Source organism: Neovison vison, chromosome 7 (assembly GCF_020171115.1).
Source record: "Neovison vison isolate M4711 chromosome 7, ASM_NN_V1, whole genome shotgun sequence".
NCBI classification, from domain to species: Eukaryota; Metazoa; Chordata; class Mammalia; order Carnivora; family Mustelidae; genus Neogale; species Neogale vison.
Window position 1 is genome coordinate 146,107,476 of NC_058097.1, and position 21,614 is coordinate 146,129,089.

The window sequence follows — 21,614 nt, forward strand, 5'->3', positions numbered from 1 at the left end:
ACTGCATGGTCAGCTTGGTATTATGGGTAATGCAGTCATCTAAGATGCAGGAGATCAAGCATCTAGTTCTGGCTTGTCAGCCAAGGTATTTAAACCTCTCTGGACCTGTTTCCTCATCTGTAAAATGAGGCAACTAGACAAATGACTTTCAGAGATTTAGCTGTAACATTCTATAATATTAGTTGTGCCTATAACTGAGAAAATAGGTGAAAAAGAAAGATCAGGTCAGACTTCATAAAAATGAAATTCATAATGCTCAAAAGCCAACATTTCTTTTTTTTTTTAAAAAAGATTTTATTTATTTATCAGAGAGAGGTGGGGGGAGAGAGCGAGCACAGGCAGACAGAATGGCAGGCAGAGGCAGAGGGAGAAGCAGGCTCCCCGCCGAGCAAGGAGCCCGATGTGGGACTTGATCCCAGAAAGCTGGCATAATGACCTGAGCCGAAGGCAGCCGCCCAACCGAGCCACCCAGGCGTCCCAAGCCAACATTTCTTGATTCTATCTGAGCTTAATTTTAATGTTACTGTAATGATTTTCTTCCTATTTCTTGATGTTGAGGAAATTTAAAGAAAAGCCATGGAGATTTTCCCCCATAATGTGAGCCATCTAAACTATCCATAAAAGCTAGTGTTAGTAGTTATCTGTTCTAAATTCTGTTGTTTAAAAAATGTGTTCACAGGAGCACCTGGCTGGCTTAGTTGGTAGAGCATAAAATCTTTACATAAAAAGATTATATAAAATCTTAAAAATAAAAGAAAATAAAAAATATATTCATTAAAATGATCTCAGTGAGTTTTCTCCTCTCTTAGATCAATTTGTCAGATATTAATACTTTTCAAATAAGCTTGTTTAAATCTATGTACATTTGTGTATTTTGAAATCTTGTTAGGATCTTTGTCAGTACTGGTAAAGATGAGAGATGATGCATAGATAGATGGTCATGGTATATAGCCTTTTACTTTTAGAGGAAAACAAGTGTGATTACTCATTGTTCAGAGAGATATTAGATTTTTTAAGTTATTATTTATTTATTTCCAGAGAGAAAGCGTGAGATCATTGGCGGGTGGGTGGGGCAGAGTAGAGTGGGGAAAGAGTATCTCTAACAGACTCCAAGCTGAGCATGGAGCCATTCATCCGGCTCAATCCCATGATCCCAGTAAAGAGTTTCAGCTTACCCAACAGAGCCACCCAGGTGCTCCTTAAGATTTATTTATTAGAGAGAGAAAGAGTGCAAGAGCATGAGGAGGGAGAGGGGCAGAGGAAGAGAGAATCTCAAGCAGACTCACCACTGAGCGTGGAGCCTGTGGGGGTGGGGGTGGGGCTTTATTTCATGACTCATGAGATCATGACCTAAACTGAAATCATGAGCTGGACCATCAACTGCCTAAGCTGCCCAGGCACCCTGATACTAAATACTTTAGAAAGAATTTTATTTACCTGCAGAATTTCAGATAATATCCTTTCTATGTAGCTAATTCTTGTGGAAATCCTGTTTGAAAAGAAATTCTAGAATGGATGACTCTGTATCCAGTACCCGTCCTCTGTGGCTAATATGAAATAATTCCAAGCAAATCCCTTATGAGGATTCTAATAGAATTATTGCCATTCTTTGACAAAGGAGCTGAAACAAACATTTTCCCTAGCATCTCACTCTTATATATACATAAGTAAAACCAGTATGTAATTTGGAGAACTTCGTAATTTCAGATGAGAAGTGAGAAAAACTTCGGAGAGCAGTGAACCTAGTCAGAATTTTTGTTATTAACATAATCTTAAGAAGATAAAGGGAATATGGCACCTGGCTGGCTCAGTCAGTGGAGTGTGCAATTCTTGATCTAAGGGTTGTGAGTTTGAGCCCCATGTTGGGTATAGAGATTAGTTAAAAATAAAATCTTAGGGATGCCTGGGTGGCTCAGTTGGTTAAGCAGCTGCCTTCGGCTCAGGTCATGATCCCAGCGTCCTGGGATTGAGTCCCACATCGGGCTCCTTGCTTCACAGGGAGCCTGCTTCTCCCTCTGACTCTGCCTTCCACTCTGTCTGCCTGTACTCGCTCTCGCTCGCTCTCTCTCTGACAAATAAATAAAATCTTTTTAAAAAAATAAATAAATAAAATAAAATCTTAAAAAAGAGATAAGGAAAATAGAAGTATATAACTCAGGGATAAGGGTAAATAGAAGTGTCTGGAGGCTAATTCTTAAGATTTAAATGACTACTTTGAAGATTATATGAATCATGAATATAGTTAGGACAGTGCCTAGAAAATGGCTCAAAAATGTTAATTATTACACAATAATTATTACAGCAATAATTCTTTTTTTTTTTAAGATTTTATTTATTTGACAGACATCACAAGTGGGCAGAGGGGCAGGCAGAGGGAGAGGGGGGAGCCAGGGAGCCCAATTTGGGGCTTGATCCTAGGAGCCTGGGATCGTGACCTGAACCAAAGGCAGAGGCTTTAACCCACTGAGCCACCCAGGTGCCCCTACAGCAATAATTCTTTTCTTTTCTTTTTTTTTTTTTAAGATTTTATTTATTTATTTGACAGAGACCAAATCAGGCAGAGAGAGAGGAGAAAGAAGGCTCCCCGCAGAGCAGAGAGCCCAATGTGGGGCTTGATCCCAGGACCCTGGGATGGTGACCTGAGCTGAAGGCAGAGGCTTTAACCCACTGAGCCACCCAGGCACCCCTACAGCAATAATTCTTAACAGAAAGAAGAAGCTGCAGATAGGTGTTAACTGACACTTAGAATATATCTGAGAAATCCGAAATTTAAAAATCTGCTGAGCAATTAAAATAGATGTGATGAAATTTATGCATTTTCCTCATAGAACCTTTTGGCCTTCCCTGCAAGTCTCTTTCCTACTTTACAGACAGGTCCAGTATACTTGAATATCTAGTTTTTAGGCTTACAATAGGTTAGAAAAGGAGAAAGGGGTGGTTGCATCAGGCATATCAATAGCAGCAGTAAGTAGTTGACAGGATTATGAAGAAAAGCAAATATTGGTTACCCAAAAATATAGCAGTCTGAGCCTTTATAGTGTGTAGTGCAAATATGAGCAATTTATCTTCACAAAAGTGTGACTAAAATTATTAGTGGTTAGAGGTTTGAGATAGAAGAGTCTGAGTTACTGGTAATAACAAGCTTAAGGTTATGACCAAAAGTTGTAGCTGAGGCAGAACAGAAGAAAAAATATTGAAAAGCCTTTCAGGTTCAGCCAATGAACTGGGAAGCCAAGACACTGGAAGAATCATCTTTGTGGGTATTGGAATCCTCAAGAACTGTAACTGGAATGGTGGCGTAGAGGCTGAGAGTGAAACAGGAACGAAGTTCTTATAGGACCTGGGGGAACTGAGGGCAATAGAGGGTAGAAAATTGCAGTTAGAAGTATCCAGGTGGTGGAGGGCATGGTCTGATGACAGGTTTTTAATGGAGGGAAGAAAGAGGAACCTGTTCCACCTCCAGGCCCAGTGGTATCAGAGGTGGTGTGGAGAAAAGAGCTACCATTTCAGAGGGCTGCAGGGGAAGCACTGTCATCTATAGTCTCAAATTCTGACACGTGTAGAGGGCTGGGTGTTTTCACAAATTAATACTCATTTTTCTTAAACCACAGAGTCTCATGAAATAGTAGTTGAAACACAGCTCCATGTTTGGAAGACATAGGGAGTGGCAGTGGGATCATTTTAAAGGGAACAACCTTTATTTTATGTTGCCATGACAGGATTCAGGCCTAGTATTGCCAGATCTTTGGGATTTTTTTTTGAGAATCCAGAACTGAATTTTTGTGTGAAAAAGACTACATACAACACTAGCTTTTTATTTACTTATTTTAAAATATTGTGCAGGCCAAATAAACTGTATTTAGTCATCACAATTTTATGAACTGTGCTTTTTAAAATAAAGACTAGTATCTGTAAGTTCATGAGTCAAAGTCCATGATCCTCAACCTGGCTGCCTTGCTGGGTCATCTGCTTCCGTTCAGTCCAATCTGCAGGTGTAAAGGGAGTGACTTTGACCAGCTGATCACCAAACAGCACTTAAATTACCTGACAGTTTATCAGTTGTTTGATTATTACTCAAACATATCTGATTTCACCCCATATTTTTTTTTTACTTTCAGTTCTAACCCTCATAATGGAATTTCCTTGGAAGAGAAACACACTTAACTTTATAGCCAGAATTTTTAATGAAAAGTAGACCTCATATGATAAAAGGAAGCATCTAATGAAAGAAAACTTAGAGGCTCTTTAAGTCCAACAAAACAAAACAAAACACTAGTTAATTCCTAAATAAATTTTAACATAAAATCTTTAATGTTGCTTAAAAACCTTCAATTTTACTTTAATCAGAATGATAACTGAGAAGTTTTTTTGTATTGAAATAGAAGTCTAAGAATGGTATTTGGCTCTTTTTGACCACAGGGCAGCAAAACCCTCTGGACTTAGTTTCCTTATCTGTAAAATGGAGATTAAAAATACATGCCCTACCTGCTACATAAGGCAGCCGTTAGGATCAAATGAGAATGTGAAAAGCTTACCTCTTGACTTTGTATGGGCAGTTTGTTTTATTTTGTTAAGGGATAACAACTTGCCTAAAGCTAGTGAGATTGTCTATTTAGAAAAAATATTTTAGATTAGAGTATATTTAAAATTTAAGAAACCACTCGAATATGAGTGGATATATAATCTATTTCCAAAAGGAACTTTCCTATTGATAGATGACACTGCTGATGGTATCACTGTGTGACATAATGGCTGAAATCTACCCTCTCTAGGTCTGTAAGCATGACTAGTCCTACTTTGGCTAATAATCCTGTTCATTCAGGTCAGATTTGATACACACTCTTTCTCTGGTCAACCTGTGCTCCTTTTTTTGTCAAAATTAGTAATTATCACTTGAGATGTATATTTAACATAATGAGTCTTTTTTTAAAAAAGATTTATTTTGGGGGCACCTGGGTGGCTCAGTGGGTTAAGCCTCTGCCTTCCACTCAGGTCATGATCCCAGAGTCCTGGGATCGAGCCCCACATCGAGCTCTCTGCTCAACAGGGAGCCTGCTTCCCCCTGTCTCTGCCTGCCTCTCTGCCTACTCGTGATCTCTGTCTGTCAAGTAAATAAAATCTAAAAAAAAAAAAAGATTTATTTTTTTACTTAGAGAGAGCTGGGGAGGGGAGAGGGAGAGAGAGAATCCTAAGCAGACTCGTCGCTGAGCATGTAGCCCAACGCAGGGCTTGATCTCGTGACCCTGAGATCATGACCTGAGCCAAACCCAAGAGTCGGACATTCAACCAACTGAGGCACCCAGGTATCCCTAATTTTTTTCTAGCAGCATTTAATACACAGTCAAAAGAACAAGTCTTAACTGAGAAACACAGGATATCTCCTTTTCACAGTAATTGGGATTTTTAAGTTCCAGTGATGATGACTACAAGGCACCTCCTCAAAGGAAGCTAAACATTGATGAGTCCAATGCAGCCAGTATGTTGAATATGAGGTGATAAAATCTTTATCACATCCAGCTTGACTGTCCTGTAACTTAGTTTGAGTCTTTTGGAATAGTTATTCCTTTTTATTAATTGTATGGTTGTTATACAGCCATGGGAGAAAAAAGCTGAACATCAAAATCATCAACAATATACCTGAAAGACAAAACAGAGTAAAATAAAAACAATCTAAGGATGTTGATAATCACTCAGTGTCTATAATTTAAGATTATATACCTAGAGATTTGGAAATCTATGTTTAAAAGAATTAGCTGCATAAATTCTACATGAAACACATGGATATTTTTTCATATAACATTCTCACATTTTTCCTCAACCATGAGTCCTTAAAAACAGTATGTACCTGGTATAACGAGAAGGATCTAAACAGTGAATTGAAAGGATAAATAGATCTGGAGTTCTAGTTCTGGCCCCATTACTGATTTCCTGAGTGAGAAATCCTGGATTTAGGTCCATTTGTTCTTCTCTAAAATAGCAACACTGTGTCCTTCCATGCCTCAGAGATGTATATACTGGGAGAATAAGGCAACTGAAAGCACTCTTGAGTTTTCATTTGGAATGCTCAAACACTTCTTTCTTCTCTTTTTTTCCTCATCACTCACAGTGTTAATAGCTTTTAGAGCTATTCCAAGCAAAATGTCTAAAACAAAATTTCAATGCTGAACTTTTATATTTATATCTTAAATAGAAAATATGTGGGGCCTGCCTGTCTCAGTCAGTTGACCGTCCGACTGGGATCAAGCCCCATGTTGGGCTCCGCTTGGCATGGGGTCTGCTTGAGAGCCTCTCTCCCCGTCTCCCTCTGCCCCTTCCCCCACTCTTTCCCTCACTCTTTCTCTCAAATGAATACACAAAATCTTTTTTTCTAAAAAGAGAAAATATGTAAAAAGTAAAGTGTCATATATTAGTAAATATTCATTTTTGAGGTCACACCAGATAAATCTAACATGTGGCTATTGGTTAATTTTTTGGTGGGGAAATAGGGCTGGGGGAGACAGCCGTAAGGCTCAAATCACTGTCTTGAAAGGGATGTCTGGGGGCACCTGGGTGGCTCAGTGGGTTAAGCTTTTGCCTTTGGCTCAGGTCATGATCTAAGGGTCCTGGGATCAAGTCCCACATCGGGCTCTCTGCTTGACAGAGAGCCTGCTTCCTCCTTTCTCTCTCTTTCTCTATCTCTGCCTGCCTCTTTGACTACTTGTGATCTCTGTCAAATAAATAAATAAAATATTTTTTAAAAAAGGGATGTCTGGGGCACCTGGGTGGCTCAGTGGGTTAAGCCGCTGCCTTCAGCTCAGGTCATGATCTCGGGGTCCTGGGATCGAGTCCCGCATCGGGCTCTCTGCTCAGCAGGGAGCCTGCTTCCTCCTCCTTCTCTCTCTGCCTGCCTCTCTGCCTACTTGTAATCTCTCTCTGTCAAATAAATAAATAAAATCTTTAAAAAAAAAAAAGGGATGTCTGCAATAATATTTTTATCTTAACATATTTAGGCTTAAAGCTCTAAATTAGTTTAAACTCAGATTAAGAATGAGTTTTTGTCACATGCAGATATGATATTTTTTTACTCCTCGTTTGACTAGGATTTGGATAGCTTAACACACCTTTGAAAGATGAGTCTGTTTTGCAACCAAAGGCTTTAAAAGGAAAAAAAAAAAAAGGAAAGAAACAACCTATATGTTAACTGACCCACAAAATTTGACATTTTCTTTATAAAGTCAGAACTAGAGCATAAGATATTACATTGAAAATGTTTTCCAAAAGTTTTCATTATATGAAATCTGTAAACTAGAGAATTAATTTTTAAATTTTTTTTTATTTATTTGAGATAGAGCACAAGCAGGGAGAGCAGCAGAGGGAGAGGGAGCAGCAGATTCCCCACTGAGCAGGGAGCCCAATGCAGAGCTCAGTCCCAGGACCCCAGGATCATGACCTGAGTCAAAGGCAGGTGCTTAACTTCCTGAGCACCCCTACAGACTTAATTCTATACGTATTATTATAGTCACATTTCTACTATTTTAAATTAATTTTTGGAGAGATGGCAAGAGCCATTAGAAAAATTATAATTATCTCTGCTATGAAAAGAAACAAGAAAAACAAGGAGTATGGCTTCTAAGAATAGTTTGCTCCCTACTTGGTCAAGAAGGGAAAGATATCTTGGGATGACTCCTCTGTCTCACTCAGTGGCATCACCTAATGTAGCTTCAACAGGGTTTTGTTTATTTGATGCTCTTTTATTTGGCTGTTTGAAGGACTCTTGTAAAAATAAAATTTCTTTAAGATTTTATTTTCTTTATTAAGTAGGCTCCATGCCCAGTGTGGAGCACAAGGTCTTGATCTTAGGGTCCTGAGATGTAGGACCTGATCTCAGGACCCTAAGATCAAGACCTGAGCTGAGATCAAGAGTTGGACACTTAACTCACTGAGCCACCCAGATGCTCCCTAAGATTTTATTTCTAAGTAATCTCTACACCCAACATGGGGCTTCAACTCACAACCACAAGATCACGAGTCAAATGCGCTACTGAGCCAGCCGGGTGCCTCTAAAACTATAATTTCTTATTTTTCCCATCCTTCCTATAGTTTGGCGTTAGCTTCATTTGATGCCATTTTTGTTTGTTTGTTTTGCCAATGGAAACGTAACTTCAGTGAATGACAAAATCTAATGTCAAACTGGAATTCAATATTCTAAAAAGTGCCATTTATTCACGTATATCTTTTATCTATATCTATTTAAGGATTCTTGTATTGCTTTTCATTCCTAAACCTCTTAAACAAGTGTAGGAACAAACCTCTTTAAACCAAGAGCTATAAGAAGTTTTAGTTAAGTCTGTTTGGGAAAAGCTGGGAAATCCTTAGGCCAACAAAGAATTTTTGTATATTTTCAACAAGTCAATTAAGGCCAGAGATAATTGCTAAAAAGTTTAATCCCAATGCTATTTATAAAAGATTCCTTGAATATGAAGAAACAAAATAAATACATACTTTTTTCTTTGGGTGTTTGGATTTTTCGGGGGTAAGTGGTTCCATAAAATGTTTCAGTAATAGCTACAAGTAATGTTACCTTCCTATCTGGACTATACTAACATGAACAGAATGTAGTCTCTTTCCCCACCCTACTACTCTCTGGTAGTAAAGGAGCAGAAGTGATTTCTCCTCTTTTTTCTATCATGAGACTTTTTTCCAGTATGTTCTTCCAGGAAGAATATATGAAATGATTTGGGCTAGAAAACATTTTTTAAAGATTTTAAAAAAGTAATCTCTACAGGGGGCACCTGGGTAGCTCAGTGCGATAAACCTCTGCCTTTGGCTCAGGACGTGATCTCAGGGTCCTGGGCTCAGGTCATGATCTCAGGGTCCTGGGATCAAGCTCTGCACTGGGCTCTCTGTTCAGCAGGGAGCCTGCTTCCCCTTCTCTCTCTGCCTGCTTTTCTGCCTTCTTGTGATCTCTCTGTCAAATAAATAAATAAAATCTTAAAAAAAAAAAAAAAAAAAAAGGTAATCTCTATACCCACCATGGGGTTCGAACTTAAAACCCTGAAATCAAGAGTCCCATGTTCCATGGAGACAGCCAGGCACCTGCATGACTTTTTGCTTTAAGCTGTGTTTTCTGGGGGTGCCTGGCTGGCTTGGTCCATACAGCATGTGACTCTTAATCTTAGAGTTGTGAGTTTGAGCCCCATGTTGGGTATAAAGATTAGTTTAAAAAAAAGGAAAAGGAAGTGTCAGTCTGATTTTTTTTTTCCTTTTAATAATTCTTTTGGAAGCGCTCCTGGGTGGCTCAGTCATTTAAGCATCAGACCCTTGATTTCAGCTAAGGTCGTGATCTTGGGGTCATGAGATTAAGCCCTGTATCAGGATCTCCACTGGGCATGGAGCCTGCTTAGAATTCTCTCTCCTTCTGCCCCCTTACCCCACTTGCTCACGTGCTCTCTCTCTAAAACAAACAAACAATAAATAAAAATTCTTTTGGAAAGGTCTACCTCCATTTTAGTGTTATTTTAAGTAATGGATGATATACTTCTTTTTTTAAAGGTTTTTTGTTGTTGTTGTTTGTTTTTTTAAGTAATCTCTATACCCAACATGAGGCTCAAACTCATGAACCCCGAGATCAAGAGTTACTCACTCCTCTGACCCACATTGGGCTCCTTGCTCAGCGGGAGCCTGCTTCTCCCTCTGCCTGCTGCTCCCCCCTGCTTGTGTGCTCCCTCTCACTCTCTCTGACAAATAAGTAATATTTTTTAAAAATCAAGAGAAATTTTTAAAAAGTTATTAGAAAACACTAGCAATCTTTTTTTTTTTTTTAAGATTTTATTTATTTGTCAGAGAGAGAGAGAGCGAGCGAGCACAGGCAGACAGAATGGCAGGCAGAGGCAGAGGGAGAAGCAGGCTCCCCGCCGAGCAAGGAGCCCGATGTGGACTGGATCCCAGGACGCCGGGATCATGACCTGAGCCGAAGGCAGCTGCTTAACCACCTGAGCCACCCAGGTGTCCCAACACTAGCAATCTTTAGAACTGAAAAATAACTGCCATTGTTAGCATTTTAAAATACAAACTTTTTCTGATATTTTTCATGTTTAGGTCCACTAATTTTATTACAGAGCAAAATAGGTCTTAAGTGTGAAATAAAGGCATGGAAGGTGAATGTGAGGAGTTAAGTGTGCTGGGTTTTCAAACATACTGTGCCAATGTTCCCTTCTATATGTACCCTAATTTTTAAAAATGTTTTTAAATTAACAGAATTTATTTTTTTTTAAGATTTTTTATTATTTATTTGACAGATAGAGATCACAAGTAGGCAGAGAGGCAGGCAGAGAGAAAGAGAGGAGGAAGCAGGCTCCTTGCTAAGCAGAGAGCCTGACGTGGGGCTCGATCCCAGAACCCTGGGAACATGACCTGAGCCGATTGCAGAGGCTTCAACCCACTGAGCCACCCAGGTGCCCCCAAATTAACAGAATTTAAACAGAAATGAGCAACAAGAAACAAAATGCTAAAAGTGGATAAAAATGATGAACTAATAAAGGCCGGGCATCCTCACAGTCATTTATAGTTACGATTTATAATCAGGCTTCTAAGAGGTGACTAAACAAAATCAAGAAATGCTGATAACTTAAAAAAACAAATGCATATTAAAGTAAGAGAAGTTTCATATATCTGACCCAGACAGAAATAACAGGAATGCAATTGTGGATAATTTAAAAACTATACTTATTACAGTTATCCATTGTTTCATGAGATGCTCTTTTGCAAAATGAGTCAAATGAGCTAAACATTATTTTATCTGGAACTCACAAATTTGAAAAAAGAAATTCCCTTTAGTAAGAAATGTTTTTTTTTAATGGAAGGAATCACTTCTCAGTTTTTTGGTCTATATATCAGAGTTTCTTAAAGTGGTATCATACCTGAAAATGACTACCCTTAACTAGATAACTTTATTTTTTTGAAGAAAAAGTTTTAAAGGATACTGTACAAATAAAGTATTATTTCAGGTATGCTAACCATCTTTTTCATTTTCTTTTTTGTCCCTATTATGGTTTTGGAAATTGACATGTTAAAGTGACATTGCGTATCATTTTAAGATACCCTAATTTTGTAATCATATTAATAAAAATATGCTTACCTAAAGAAGGAGCGAGCCAATATACTATAAAAAACCGAAGGAATGCTTCATCAAAACACTTGAAATGCAGTGAAAGTGCCAAAGCTGGATTAAATACAGCTCCTGTTAGACTTCCTCCTGTAATACATTTTAAGCAGAGTGATACCAAACCATATATTTTGCATTTTCTTGTAACTACTTTATTTTAGGTGTTTAAGTGTTCTTATGCTATAATCTTCCTTTGCAGAATCACCTGACATATTATAGAATATAAAAATAGATTATACATTATGATGGGCTAGGACATTGAGTTTTAATCCAGTGCTTTTCCTATATATTATAGAATGCATATTGAAAGTTAATCTGTTCTATTATTGGTCCTTCAAGTTTATGAAATAGGAGATTTGGCTGCCAATCTTTTAACATTCATCAATGTAAGTGAAAAAATAATAAATAATGAAAATACACTTAAAATGGATACAATACCTTAGGATCCTCTTGGGCATAAGTATACCTTTATGTTGAAAACAAAAAATGGACCAAAGTATTATCATTGGCTCCATTTTTACTTGTCAACAGAGGGAGCCCTGAAGAAGGGACTGTGAATGGCATGTGAATTATGTTAATAAAGTGGCTACAAAATCATGTATTTATTTATTATTTATTATTATTTTAAAAGATTTTATTTATTTATTTGACAGACAGAGATCACAAGTGGGCAGAGAAGCAGGCAGAGAGAGAGGAGGAAGCAGGCTCCCCTCTGAGCAGAGAGCCCAATGCGGGGCTCGATCCCAGTACCCTGGGATCATGACCTGAGCCGAAGGCAGAGGCTTTAACCCACTGAGCCACCCAGGCACCCCCAAAATTTTTTAAATAAAAAAAGTGATCGTGTATAGTTGTGAAAGGTAAGCAAAAATTCTGTTGATTACTTTTCAGGATTCATGATCCAGCTCTGCACCCAGGTTCTCTCTCTGACGTGGAGCCTAGCAGTTTAGTTCTGGCCACACAAGCAAGTAAGGAAAAGCCAAGGAGGCTAGACTTCTTCAAATGGATGAGATCTGTGGCTCAGCTTTTCAGAACATACCCTAAGAATATTACTGAGAGAGTAACATTTCTCTTACTACTTCTGTGTAGAAGTTTGGGCATACCCATTGGCCTCTGATTCAGCCACAGAGATATATCCTGATATCTTCACAAACTTTACCTTGACATATGCCACTATAGCATGCTGTCTTCATAAAATGCAGTAAAATTGGAAATTTAGCAACCCTTTCATAAGATTTCACTAATGAGATATTATACTTGATAGACTGCAAATATTGAAGCTGTGTCAAAATGAAGGTGTTGAGCAGTGAACTAAGTTCACTCCATGGCTAAGAGTTTTACAGGCCTCACAGTATGATTCATACTCATGTCCCAGCAATTATAAAAGATACCATGTTCAGAATCAGTCTTGAATAGTCAATCCTGGAATGTTAAACCTGCAACTGCCAAGGACCAACAAAATTGTTTGGTTTGTAGGTGGTCATTTCAGTTCAATAAAAAAATTGTTGAGTTCCTATATAGTAGACATCATGGGCAAAAGATAAGGACTTATACAGGTCTTTACATTACAGTGTAATATATGCTATGATAATACAAGTGACCTGTGCTTTTTTTTGAGACATGCATAAGTAAAAATAGACTGACCCACTGCTCTCATAATTAGTTTATTTTGGTGTTCCCATTAGGCCTTTGCTATTTCCATTAGGTCTAAGAACACTATCCATCAGTCTTAGACCATCCTAAAATTCAAACTACTTCACTTGCCCTATCTTCTAGTCCTCACATCACCAAATCTGCTGAGTGTAATGTTGTGGAAGCTGCTCCCCCAACCTTCGCCTCTTGAATATGGACTGACTTTGCAACTTGCATCGACAAAGAGAATGCAGCAGAAGTGATGCTATGTCAATTCTTTTTTTTTTTTTTTTAATTTTTTTTTAAAGATTTTATTTATTTATTTGACAGAGAGAGATCACAAGTAGGCAGAGAGGCAGGCAGAGAGAGAGGAGGAAGCAGGCTCCCCGCTGAGCAGGGAGCCCGATGTGGGACTCGATCCCAGGACCCTGGGATCATGACCTGAGCCGAAGGCAGCGGCTTAACCCACTGAGCCACCCAGGCGCCCTGCTATGTCAATTCTGAACATGACAAATGACAGTGAATTCTAGGTTCAGGTCTCAAAAAAACCCATCAGCTTCCACTTTTTGCTCTCTTGGAACAGTGCCCTGACCATGTAAGTAAGCTGGTCTAGGATGATGGAAGATAAGAGGCCACACAGAGGAGAACTGACAGTTGCCACTGACTGCTGGACACATAAGTGAAGCTTTTCCAGCCCCACCAACTGTCCAGCTAAATGGTCTCAGAGGAATTTCCAATCTGACCCACAGAATCACGAAAAACTATGATTTTAAGCTATAGCTGATATACAGGGCATGTGGGTGGCTCATTTGGGCAAGTGTCTGCCTTCAGCTCAGGTCATGATCCCAGCCAAGGTCCTGGGATCAGGCCCTGTGTTGGGCTTCCAGCTCAACAGGGAGTCTACTACTCTCTCTACCCCTCTTCCTGCTCATGCTTTCTCTTTTGCTGAAATAAATAGATAAAATCTTTGGGAAAAAAATAGCTGATACAGAAGTTTATATCAGGAGTGGGTTCTGTGTCAACAGAAGTCCAAGGGGTTCCTGAGTGGCATAGTCGGTTAAGCATCAGACTCTTGGTTTTGGCTCAGATCTTGATCTCAGGGTCTTGAGATCAAGCCCCATGTCAGGCTCCGCACTCAGTGAGGAGCCTGCTTGGGATTCTGTCTCCCTCTCTCTCTATCCCTCCTGTTCATGTGCATGCTCTCTCTCTCTCTCTCTCAAATAAATAAATCTTAAAAAAAAAAAAAAAAAGCCCCAAACATGTGGCTTTGGCTTTGACATTTTAGATTATATAGATAGCTCTTTGTTGGGGGCTACCCTGTGCATTGTGGGATATTTAGTAGCTTCCTTGGTCCTTACCCACTAGATTCCAGCACATCCATCTTCCCCAACTCTCTAACAACCAAAAATGTCTCCACACATTCCTGAATGTTCCCTGCAACAGGGTGGCGGTGGGGTTCTTATTGAAAACCACTGTTGGGGGGCGCCTGGGTGGCTCAGTGGGTTAAGCCGCTGCCTTCGGCTCAGGTCGTGATCTCAGGGTCCTGGGATCGAGTTCCGCATCGGGCTCTCTGCTCAGCAGAAAGCCTGCTTCCCTCTCTCTCTCTCTCTGCCTGCCTCTCTGTCTACTTGTGATCTCTCTCTGTCAAATAAATAAATGAAATCTTAAAAAAAAAAAAAAAAACTCCCTGTTGTACAGAACTACTGATACTTGTATACGAGTAGACATAGCAAAGTTGTTTATAGTAGCAAAGAACTGGGAAAAACCTGACTGTCCATAAGAAGATAGCTAAATAAACAAGCTTATTAATTTGGAATAACGTGCAGTGTTTTGAAATAATGAGAGAAATCTCTTTACTGATTAACATTGATAGGTCTCCAAGATACCACTGAACAACTACTACCATCAAGAAAAGCAAACTGCAAAAGTAAGGTATAATACCTTTTATGTTAACGTGAACATACCTAAATAATAGTTTCTATAGGGTCTTATCTACATAATAAATAATATAAAGAGTTTGGAAGGACACACACAAACACATCAACACACACGCATGTGCAGAGGACTACCCTGGTGGGAAGATTAGGCAGAGAAGGAGAGAGGACAGGCATAGAGGATGGCAGTCAAAAGGCACTTTTGGTCTCATTGTTACTGTTTTAATTTTTAACAAAATATGTTCATGAATTGTGTAATTTAAAATGAATGATTTAAAAAGAATCATCAGTCAGGTACAGGACTAACAAACTACCTTTGAAAAATATTGTTTATTGACATCTGAAGGGGAGAAGGCATAATAATATATGTCCAAGAGGAGATATCAATGGGAAGACCGAGCTGGCTGATTGTCAAGAGTCTTACAGAATAGCAGGAACTTGGTGAATTACCACAGTTAAAGACTGTGTCAAAGTCCAGGTTTCAAATCTGGCAATTCTAGATGCTGATGTTACTCAAGACTCCTAAAGGGAATCAAATTCACTGGGACAGAATGACACTAGTTTAAACCATAAGACTCATTTTTAAGCCAGAATGTTAATTATCTAATTTAGAGTGGAGGCTAGCCCTTTCCACTGACTAGAATATTTGTGCCAGGTACTAGGATAAGAACTTGAAATACGTTATTCTATTCATCATAATAGTCTTTTTTTTTTTTAAAGATTTTATTTATTTATTTGACAGACAGAGATCACAAGTAGGCAGAGAGGCAGGCAGAGAGAGAGAGGGAAGCAGGCTCCCTGCTGAGCAGAGAGCCCGATGCGGGACTCGATCCCAGGACTCTGAGATCATGACCTGAGCCGAAGGCAGCGGCTTAACCACTGAGCCACCCAGGCGCCCTTCATCATAATAGTCTTAAGAGATAGATAGTTATTATTCTCCATTTTAAAGATGAGGAAATGAGGCCTAAATTAAGTATCTCTTCTAAGGGTACAACACAACTCCAAACCTGTGCTCTTAGCCACTACATTAATAAATAAATGTTCTGGACCTTTGAAGCGATTTTTCATTTGTAAATGAGTATTTCATATAGTTCTTATATTAAAAGAAAACATTTAAAGGACTTAGTTCCCTTCTTTGACAAAAAATTCTTACCTATATTCTTCATGATTCACAAGGATACCAAAAATTCCTGAATGGAATAATGAAATGAAGTAAAAGTACTACAATTTCTTCAGACAATTTATTAGGCTTATTTTGAAAGCCCTTAGACATGAAATATAAAACATTCAGATATATATTATTTTTTTCTACATGGATTTTTTAAAGTGAATAGTATTTCATTTGTAACAGGTGACACAATGCTAAGACCTGGTTATATGTTATAATGAATAAAATAATTTTAGTTTCTGTATTCATAAAGCTTACTGTCTGTTGGAAGAAGACATCAGAAAACAATGTATAATTAAAAATTCTATAACAGTAATGAACAGGTGCAGTAATAAAGACAACTTACTTAGATGTATAAAATAACGGATTTTTTTCAGTGCTTACCATTGACCCTTTAACAACATGGGTTTGAGATGCATGGGCACACTTATATGCAGATTTTTTTGATAAATACCATACAGTACTGTAGATGTATTTTCTCCTGATTTTCTTAACATTTTTCCCCCAACTTACTTTATTAGAAGAATACAATATATAATATATACAACATACAAAATATGTGTTAATCAACTGTTAACCGTAAGACTTCCAGTCAACACTAGGCTAGTAGTTAAGTTTTGGGGGAATCAAAAGTTATATATGGATTTTTGACTGTGCAAGGGCTTAGTGCCCCTAACCCCTGCATTGTTCAAGGGCCAACTCTAATTAAAAATGAATGCAGGGGCCCCTGGGTGGCGCAGTTAGTTGATCATCTGACTCGGTTTCTGTTCAGGTTGTGAACCCAGGGTTCTGTGATCGAGCCCCTCATTGGCTCCATGCTCAGTGCAGAATTTGCTAAAGTTTTTCTCTCTCTCCCTCTGCCCCTCCCAACTCTTTCTCTAAAATAAATTAATTAATCTTAAAAAAATGAATGCCATTCTCTTTTACCTTGTTCATTGAACCAAATTCTCCAAAATAAAAATTAAGGAGATTTACTTAAAATCTGCACTAATAGTTTTATAGCTCTAACATGTTAATAAATCACATCCTAGGACACAACCATGTCAAACCACCACCAACAACAGAACCTTAGAAGTTAAAAAGAAGGGCACCTGGGTGGCTCTGGGTTAAGCCTCTGCCTTCAGCTCAGGTCATGATCTCGGGGTCCTGGGATCAAGCCCCGCATCAGGCTGTCTGCTCAGCGGGAAGCCTGCTTCCCCCTCTCTCTGCCTGCCTCTCTGCCTACTTGTGATCTCTGTCTGTCAAATAAGTAAATAAAATCTTAAAAAAAAAAGTTAAAAAGAAGACATATCAAAGTAATTTATAATGAGACTTGAAGTAGCTGACCCTTCTCCTGTCTTTCCTCCCTTATCCATTCTTAAATCCTTCCTACAAAAGCCTTACCTATCTCTGATATGACAGAAACTTGCCCAGTCCCAAGACAGTTCATTCTGTCTGGAACAATTCTGATCTAAAGTTACGATGTATCCACAGAAGATAACTTGGAATTACGGCTTAGTGTAGCATTACCCAAAGTGTGTTCTCTTCTGCTACATAGTCCTAGACAAAAGGATTCCATAAGTTTGAAAAATTGTTCCATATCCTCCTTTTGGGGTTTCACAATATATAACAGCATAGAAAAGCCTCTGTTAAAGCCTTAACAATAGAAAATCTGTTTAGGGGCGCCTGGGTGGCTCAGTGGCTTCAGACTCTGCCTTCGGCTCAGGTCATGATCTCAGGGTCCTGGGATCGAGCCCCGCATTGGGCTCTCTGCTCAGCGGGGAGCCTGCTTCCCCCCTCTCTCTCTGCCTGCCTCTCTGCCTACTTGTGATCTCTCTATCAAATAAGTAAATAACATCTCAAAAAAAAAATCTGTTTAATGCAGTGTTTGCCAGACTTATTCGGCAAAAGAATCCTTTAGCAACTTAAAGTTTTTAAGATTGAGCCAAAGGCAGATGCTAAATGGCTGAGCCACCCACGCGCCCCATATGTTGGTTTTTATATAAGTGCAGTCCTGCAACGTTTGTTCCTTTGTGTCTGTCAAGGTTCATCCATGTTGTAGTATTTATCTGAACTTAATTCCCTTTCATGGCTGAATAATGTTCAATTGTATGTACATATTTTTGTTACTTTTGAGGAGTGCAGTATAGAAATGCTGATAATGTAATGTGAATAAGCTTTAGTGTCAGTTTGAACCATGATTCTAGCACATTTTGGCTGTGTGAGCTTGGACAAGTCATTTCACTTTTGTGAGCCTCACTTTACTTAAAATGTATTCATTAGTGAGTTTTTCTAAGGATTGACTAAGATAACTCATATAAATTTCCTATGTGCTTATTAGTATATTGCTCAATGAATACTCTTATCTCCCTTACATTGACAGAAAAGGAAGATCATAATAGATTATTAATTTCTGTAACAGTAGTAATCCACAATTTTCTATTATGTTCTGCCCCAGCAAACAGTCTCTGGCACTGATATTGCACCTACTAGCCATGTGTGGCTACTGACTACTTGAAATAAAGCTATTGGAACTGAAGAATCAAGTACTTAATTTTAGTTAATTTTAATCTGAAAAATCACATGTATCTAGTGTCTTCCGAATTGGCCAGCACAAGTCTGGACAAGAGCAGTGGTTTCTCAGCTCTGGTTTCATACTGGGATGACCTGGAAAACTATAAAACATTAATTTTATAAGTATATTACTTTTTGTGAGGGATGATTATCTTCATATAGAGGGCATGTTTCTACTTTAGCCCAAACCTAAAACTTTAATAAATAAGCGACTATTCATCAACCCCTGAAATATACAGAAATCTTTCCCTCTCTCTTCTACCCTTTTTTCCATCTGTGTCTACACACAAAGAATAGCAATATATCTATCGGATGGAAGATGGGTTGTTAAGTCTTTCATTTTTATCCTGGGAAGTCAAGCAAATATTTAGAAGCCTTTCTTTTCTTTCTTTCTTTCTTTCTTTTTTTTTTTTTAAGATTTTATTTGTATATATGACAGACAGAGATCACAAGTAGGCAGAGAGGTAGGCAGAGAGAAAGAGGGGGAAGCAGGCTCCCCGATGAGCAGAGAGCCCGACTCGGGCCTCGATCCCAAGATCATGAGATCATGACCTGAGTTGAAGGCAGAGGCTTTAACCCACTAAGCCACCCAGGCGCCCCTTTAGAAGCCTTTCTTTTGAGGTTTGCTTCTACTTATAGTTTCACTTTCAATGGGCAGAAAATAGACCTTTACTATTAATTTCCTTTTATTAGATTCCTGCCCCTCAAACATTTTATATAGTCCCAATGAAATTACTTCATTGCAATCATTTAAAATGACACATTTCATCATTAAACTTTCGTTGTTTTTTTTTTTTTTTCCTTGTCCTCTTTAGGATATCCAGGGTATCCACTGCATCTGAGATCTGTCAAAGTAAACCAATGGTTTGCAAGAAATCATCAGATTTCTCGAGTTACTTTTTTTTAAAATCTTTCATTTCAATCAAGTTTTAATTTTGTAGAAAAAACTAAGAAACAGAACTACAAAATTGCTACTCCTCACTCTTATTATTAATCAATCATGTTGCCTGTACTTTAAATTGAAAGGCACCTTTTTAAGGTGCCTTTAAATTGAAAGGTACCCATGATCATTTTTCAGTCTGAGTGTCAGGTTGTCATAAGGAAAGAGGTAGTGATAAGTTATCTTTCCTTTCTACCATTAAAACAATCCCTTTGTAGGATATTTGAACCCTTGGCAGTATTTCACAAGATCTCAGTTTCAGCACAGAAATGGCTCCTGTTGCTGGGGTTCAAAAAAAGCACTGAATGGAGGCTATATGTCTGCACTACTGGTAAAGAATGGGCTGCAAATGTATAGAATAACGGGGATACCAATATTGGCATCGCAGAGGTGTAGGGGTTTCAAATGTATCTTGGTAAAGAACTTCGCGCCTCAGGTCGTAGAGGCTCCGGAGGTGCCAAGTGTTTTGTGGGAATAACAAACCTGCGTAGACCAAAAAGGTGATGAGTGCTGCCAGCAGGTGGATACGAAGCTTGGTTCTGATCTCCTGGAAGTGCAGCAAAGCGCTGTGGAAGATAAAGGAGCAGATGGCCTCTGTGATGACCGCTTTGGGCAAGTCGACTTGAATAGGATTCCTGCAAACGAAGGTCCTCTCGTTGAGGTGATACTTGGTCAGCCCCAGGCTCCACAAGGCGCTTATGCAGTACCTGCTGCACAGGGCACCAATCAGCTGAGCCAACAGCCTAATCGCACCCGTCTCAGGGGACATTCCCCCCAGCAACATCTGCATCAACACGCCGCACGGGTTGCTGGAGGTGCCCACCAGAGTCAGGCCATGCACCAACGAGAAGAAATAGATTAGCGTCAGCGGCCAGGTGGGGTGCGCGGGTTCCTGCTCGCTCAGCAGTTGCAGCTCATGGGTGCAGAAGCAGAGCTGGAAGGTGGCCAGAAACTCCAAGACGAAGGTGTGGGCCATCATGAACCTGTGCAGCTGCAGCCGGGTGACCACGCGGGCCAGCCCCATGAACAGCACGAGCAACAGCATCAGCCCCAGTGAGGTGCAGGTGTCCTGCACCTCCGGCCAGAGGCCCCGCAGCGCCGTCATGTCTCGCTCCTGACCAGACTAGACTGCCTGCTTGGCTCTAGCAGAGGCAGCGTCGGGGCAGGAGTCCCAAGTCCTAAGTCTGCAGCCCCGCCCCCTCCTCACGTCCCGTGGGCGGACCGACTCAGGGCGAGCTGGAAGCCCCTGGGCGTCACGCTGGAGGACGCCTCCCCCCCTCCTCCCCTCCCCGGCTCGAAGCTAGGGTGTTGGGAGCCGGGGAAGAGAGGAGGGGAAGGGCGGCAAAGGAAGCTCTGCTAGGGCACCGGCTAAAGGGCCAACCGTCAGTCCGACACGCACACGCCCCCGCCACCTCCCTGAAGGACTGGAAGCCGGCGTAGGTCTGAGAGGGCGCCGAGGCCATTGCGCATGCGCGCGGGGACCCGTGAGCCCTTGCGAGCGGCTCGACCAGAGCTCCGAGGACGCCAGCCCCGGCACCTAACGGGAAGGTTCGCGTTCACTGCGAAGTTGACACTTGCTTTGAAGGGAAGACCTTGAAGGTTTTTCTTCCCTGCTCCTAAAATGGTAACACTGTCCGGCTGGAAACACTCCTAGAGATAATCTCGTCCAACCGCCTCGTTTTTATTAATGGGGCGACTGAGAAGATGGGAGGTGACGGAGGTGGGACGCAGAGGCCAGGGGTGGTGAAAGGGAGTAGACTTTGGAGTCAAACGAAGCCGTGGGTAGACTTTGGAGTTGAACGAACCGGGGTTTGACTTGTGTGAACAAGGGCATGCAACTGAGTCTCCTTGTGCTTAGTTTTCTTCACCTGCCTCATGTCGGGCTGGCAGAAAGAAAGGGCTACTTAAGATGGCGAAAGCTTCCGCCACAAAACCTGAGCTCCGACAGGAAAACAAAAGACTCAGGAATCTGAAACACACACCCCACCCCCTTCCGGCCCCAGTGGACCAATGGAACCCTGACAAGCAAAATCCGAGACCCCCGCTCCAGCTCCAGTGGACCAATGGGACCCCAACGAGCAGGCGAATTATCCAAATAAGGGAAACTTGCCAAAAGACCCCTGAACTCCCCTCCAGACCCCTTAAAAGCCCCTTTCTCCCTGCCTCGGGACTATCCCCACTCTGCTTTCCAGAGTTGCGGAACCTCGAGGGAGGGTGCCCTCCTCACCCCCCGTCGCAGTTTTCCTG

The 21,614-nt window shown here is 40.3% G+C and overlaps 1 protein-coding gene across 4 annotated transcripts in view; it reads right to left on the reverse strand.

Moving 5' to 3' along the window:
• The window catches only part of AQP11 (aquaporin 11), a 43,389-nt gene extending 22,782 nt beyond the window's left edge, over positions 1-20,607 (reverse strand). For 2 of the 4 annotated variants that reach the window (XM_044258462.1, XM_044258463.1), the window contains exons 1-2: positions 19,851-20,607; positions 11,117-11,233 (exon numbers count right to left, since the gene is read on the reverse strand). In XM_044258462.1, the coding sequence (XP_044114397.1) occupies positions 11,117-11,233; positions 19,851-20,472 (739 nt within the window). In that variant the 5' untranslated portion in view covers positions 20,473-20,607. Of the gene's footprint in view, positions 1-3,795; positions 3,987-5,310; positions 5,638-11,116; positions 11,234-19,850 lie in introns of those variants that run through there. The other 2 variants (XM_044258461.1, XM_044258460.1) reach the window with 2 other exon arrangements.
• Between the last annotated feature and the right edge of the window lie 1,007 nt (positions 20,608-21,614).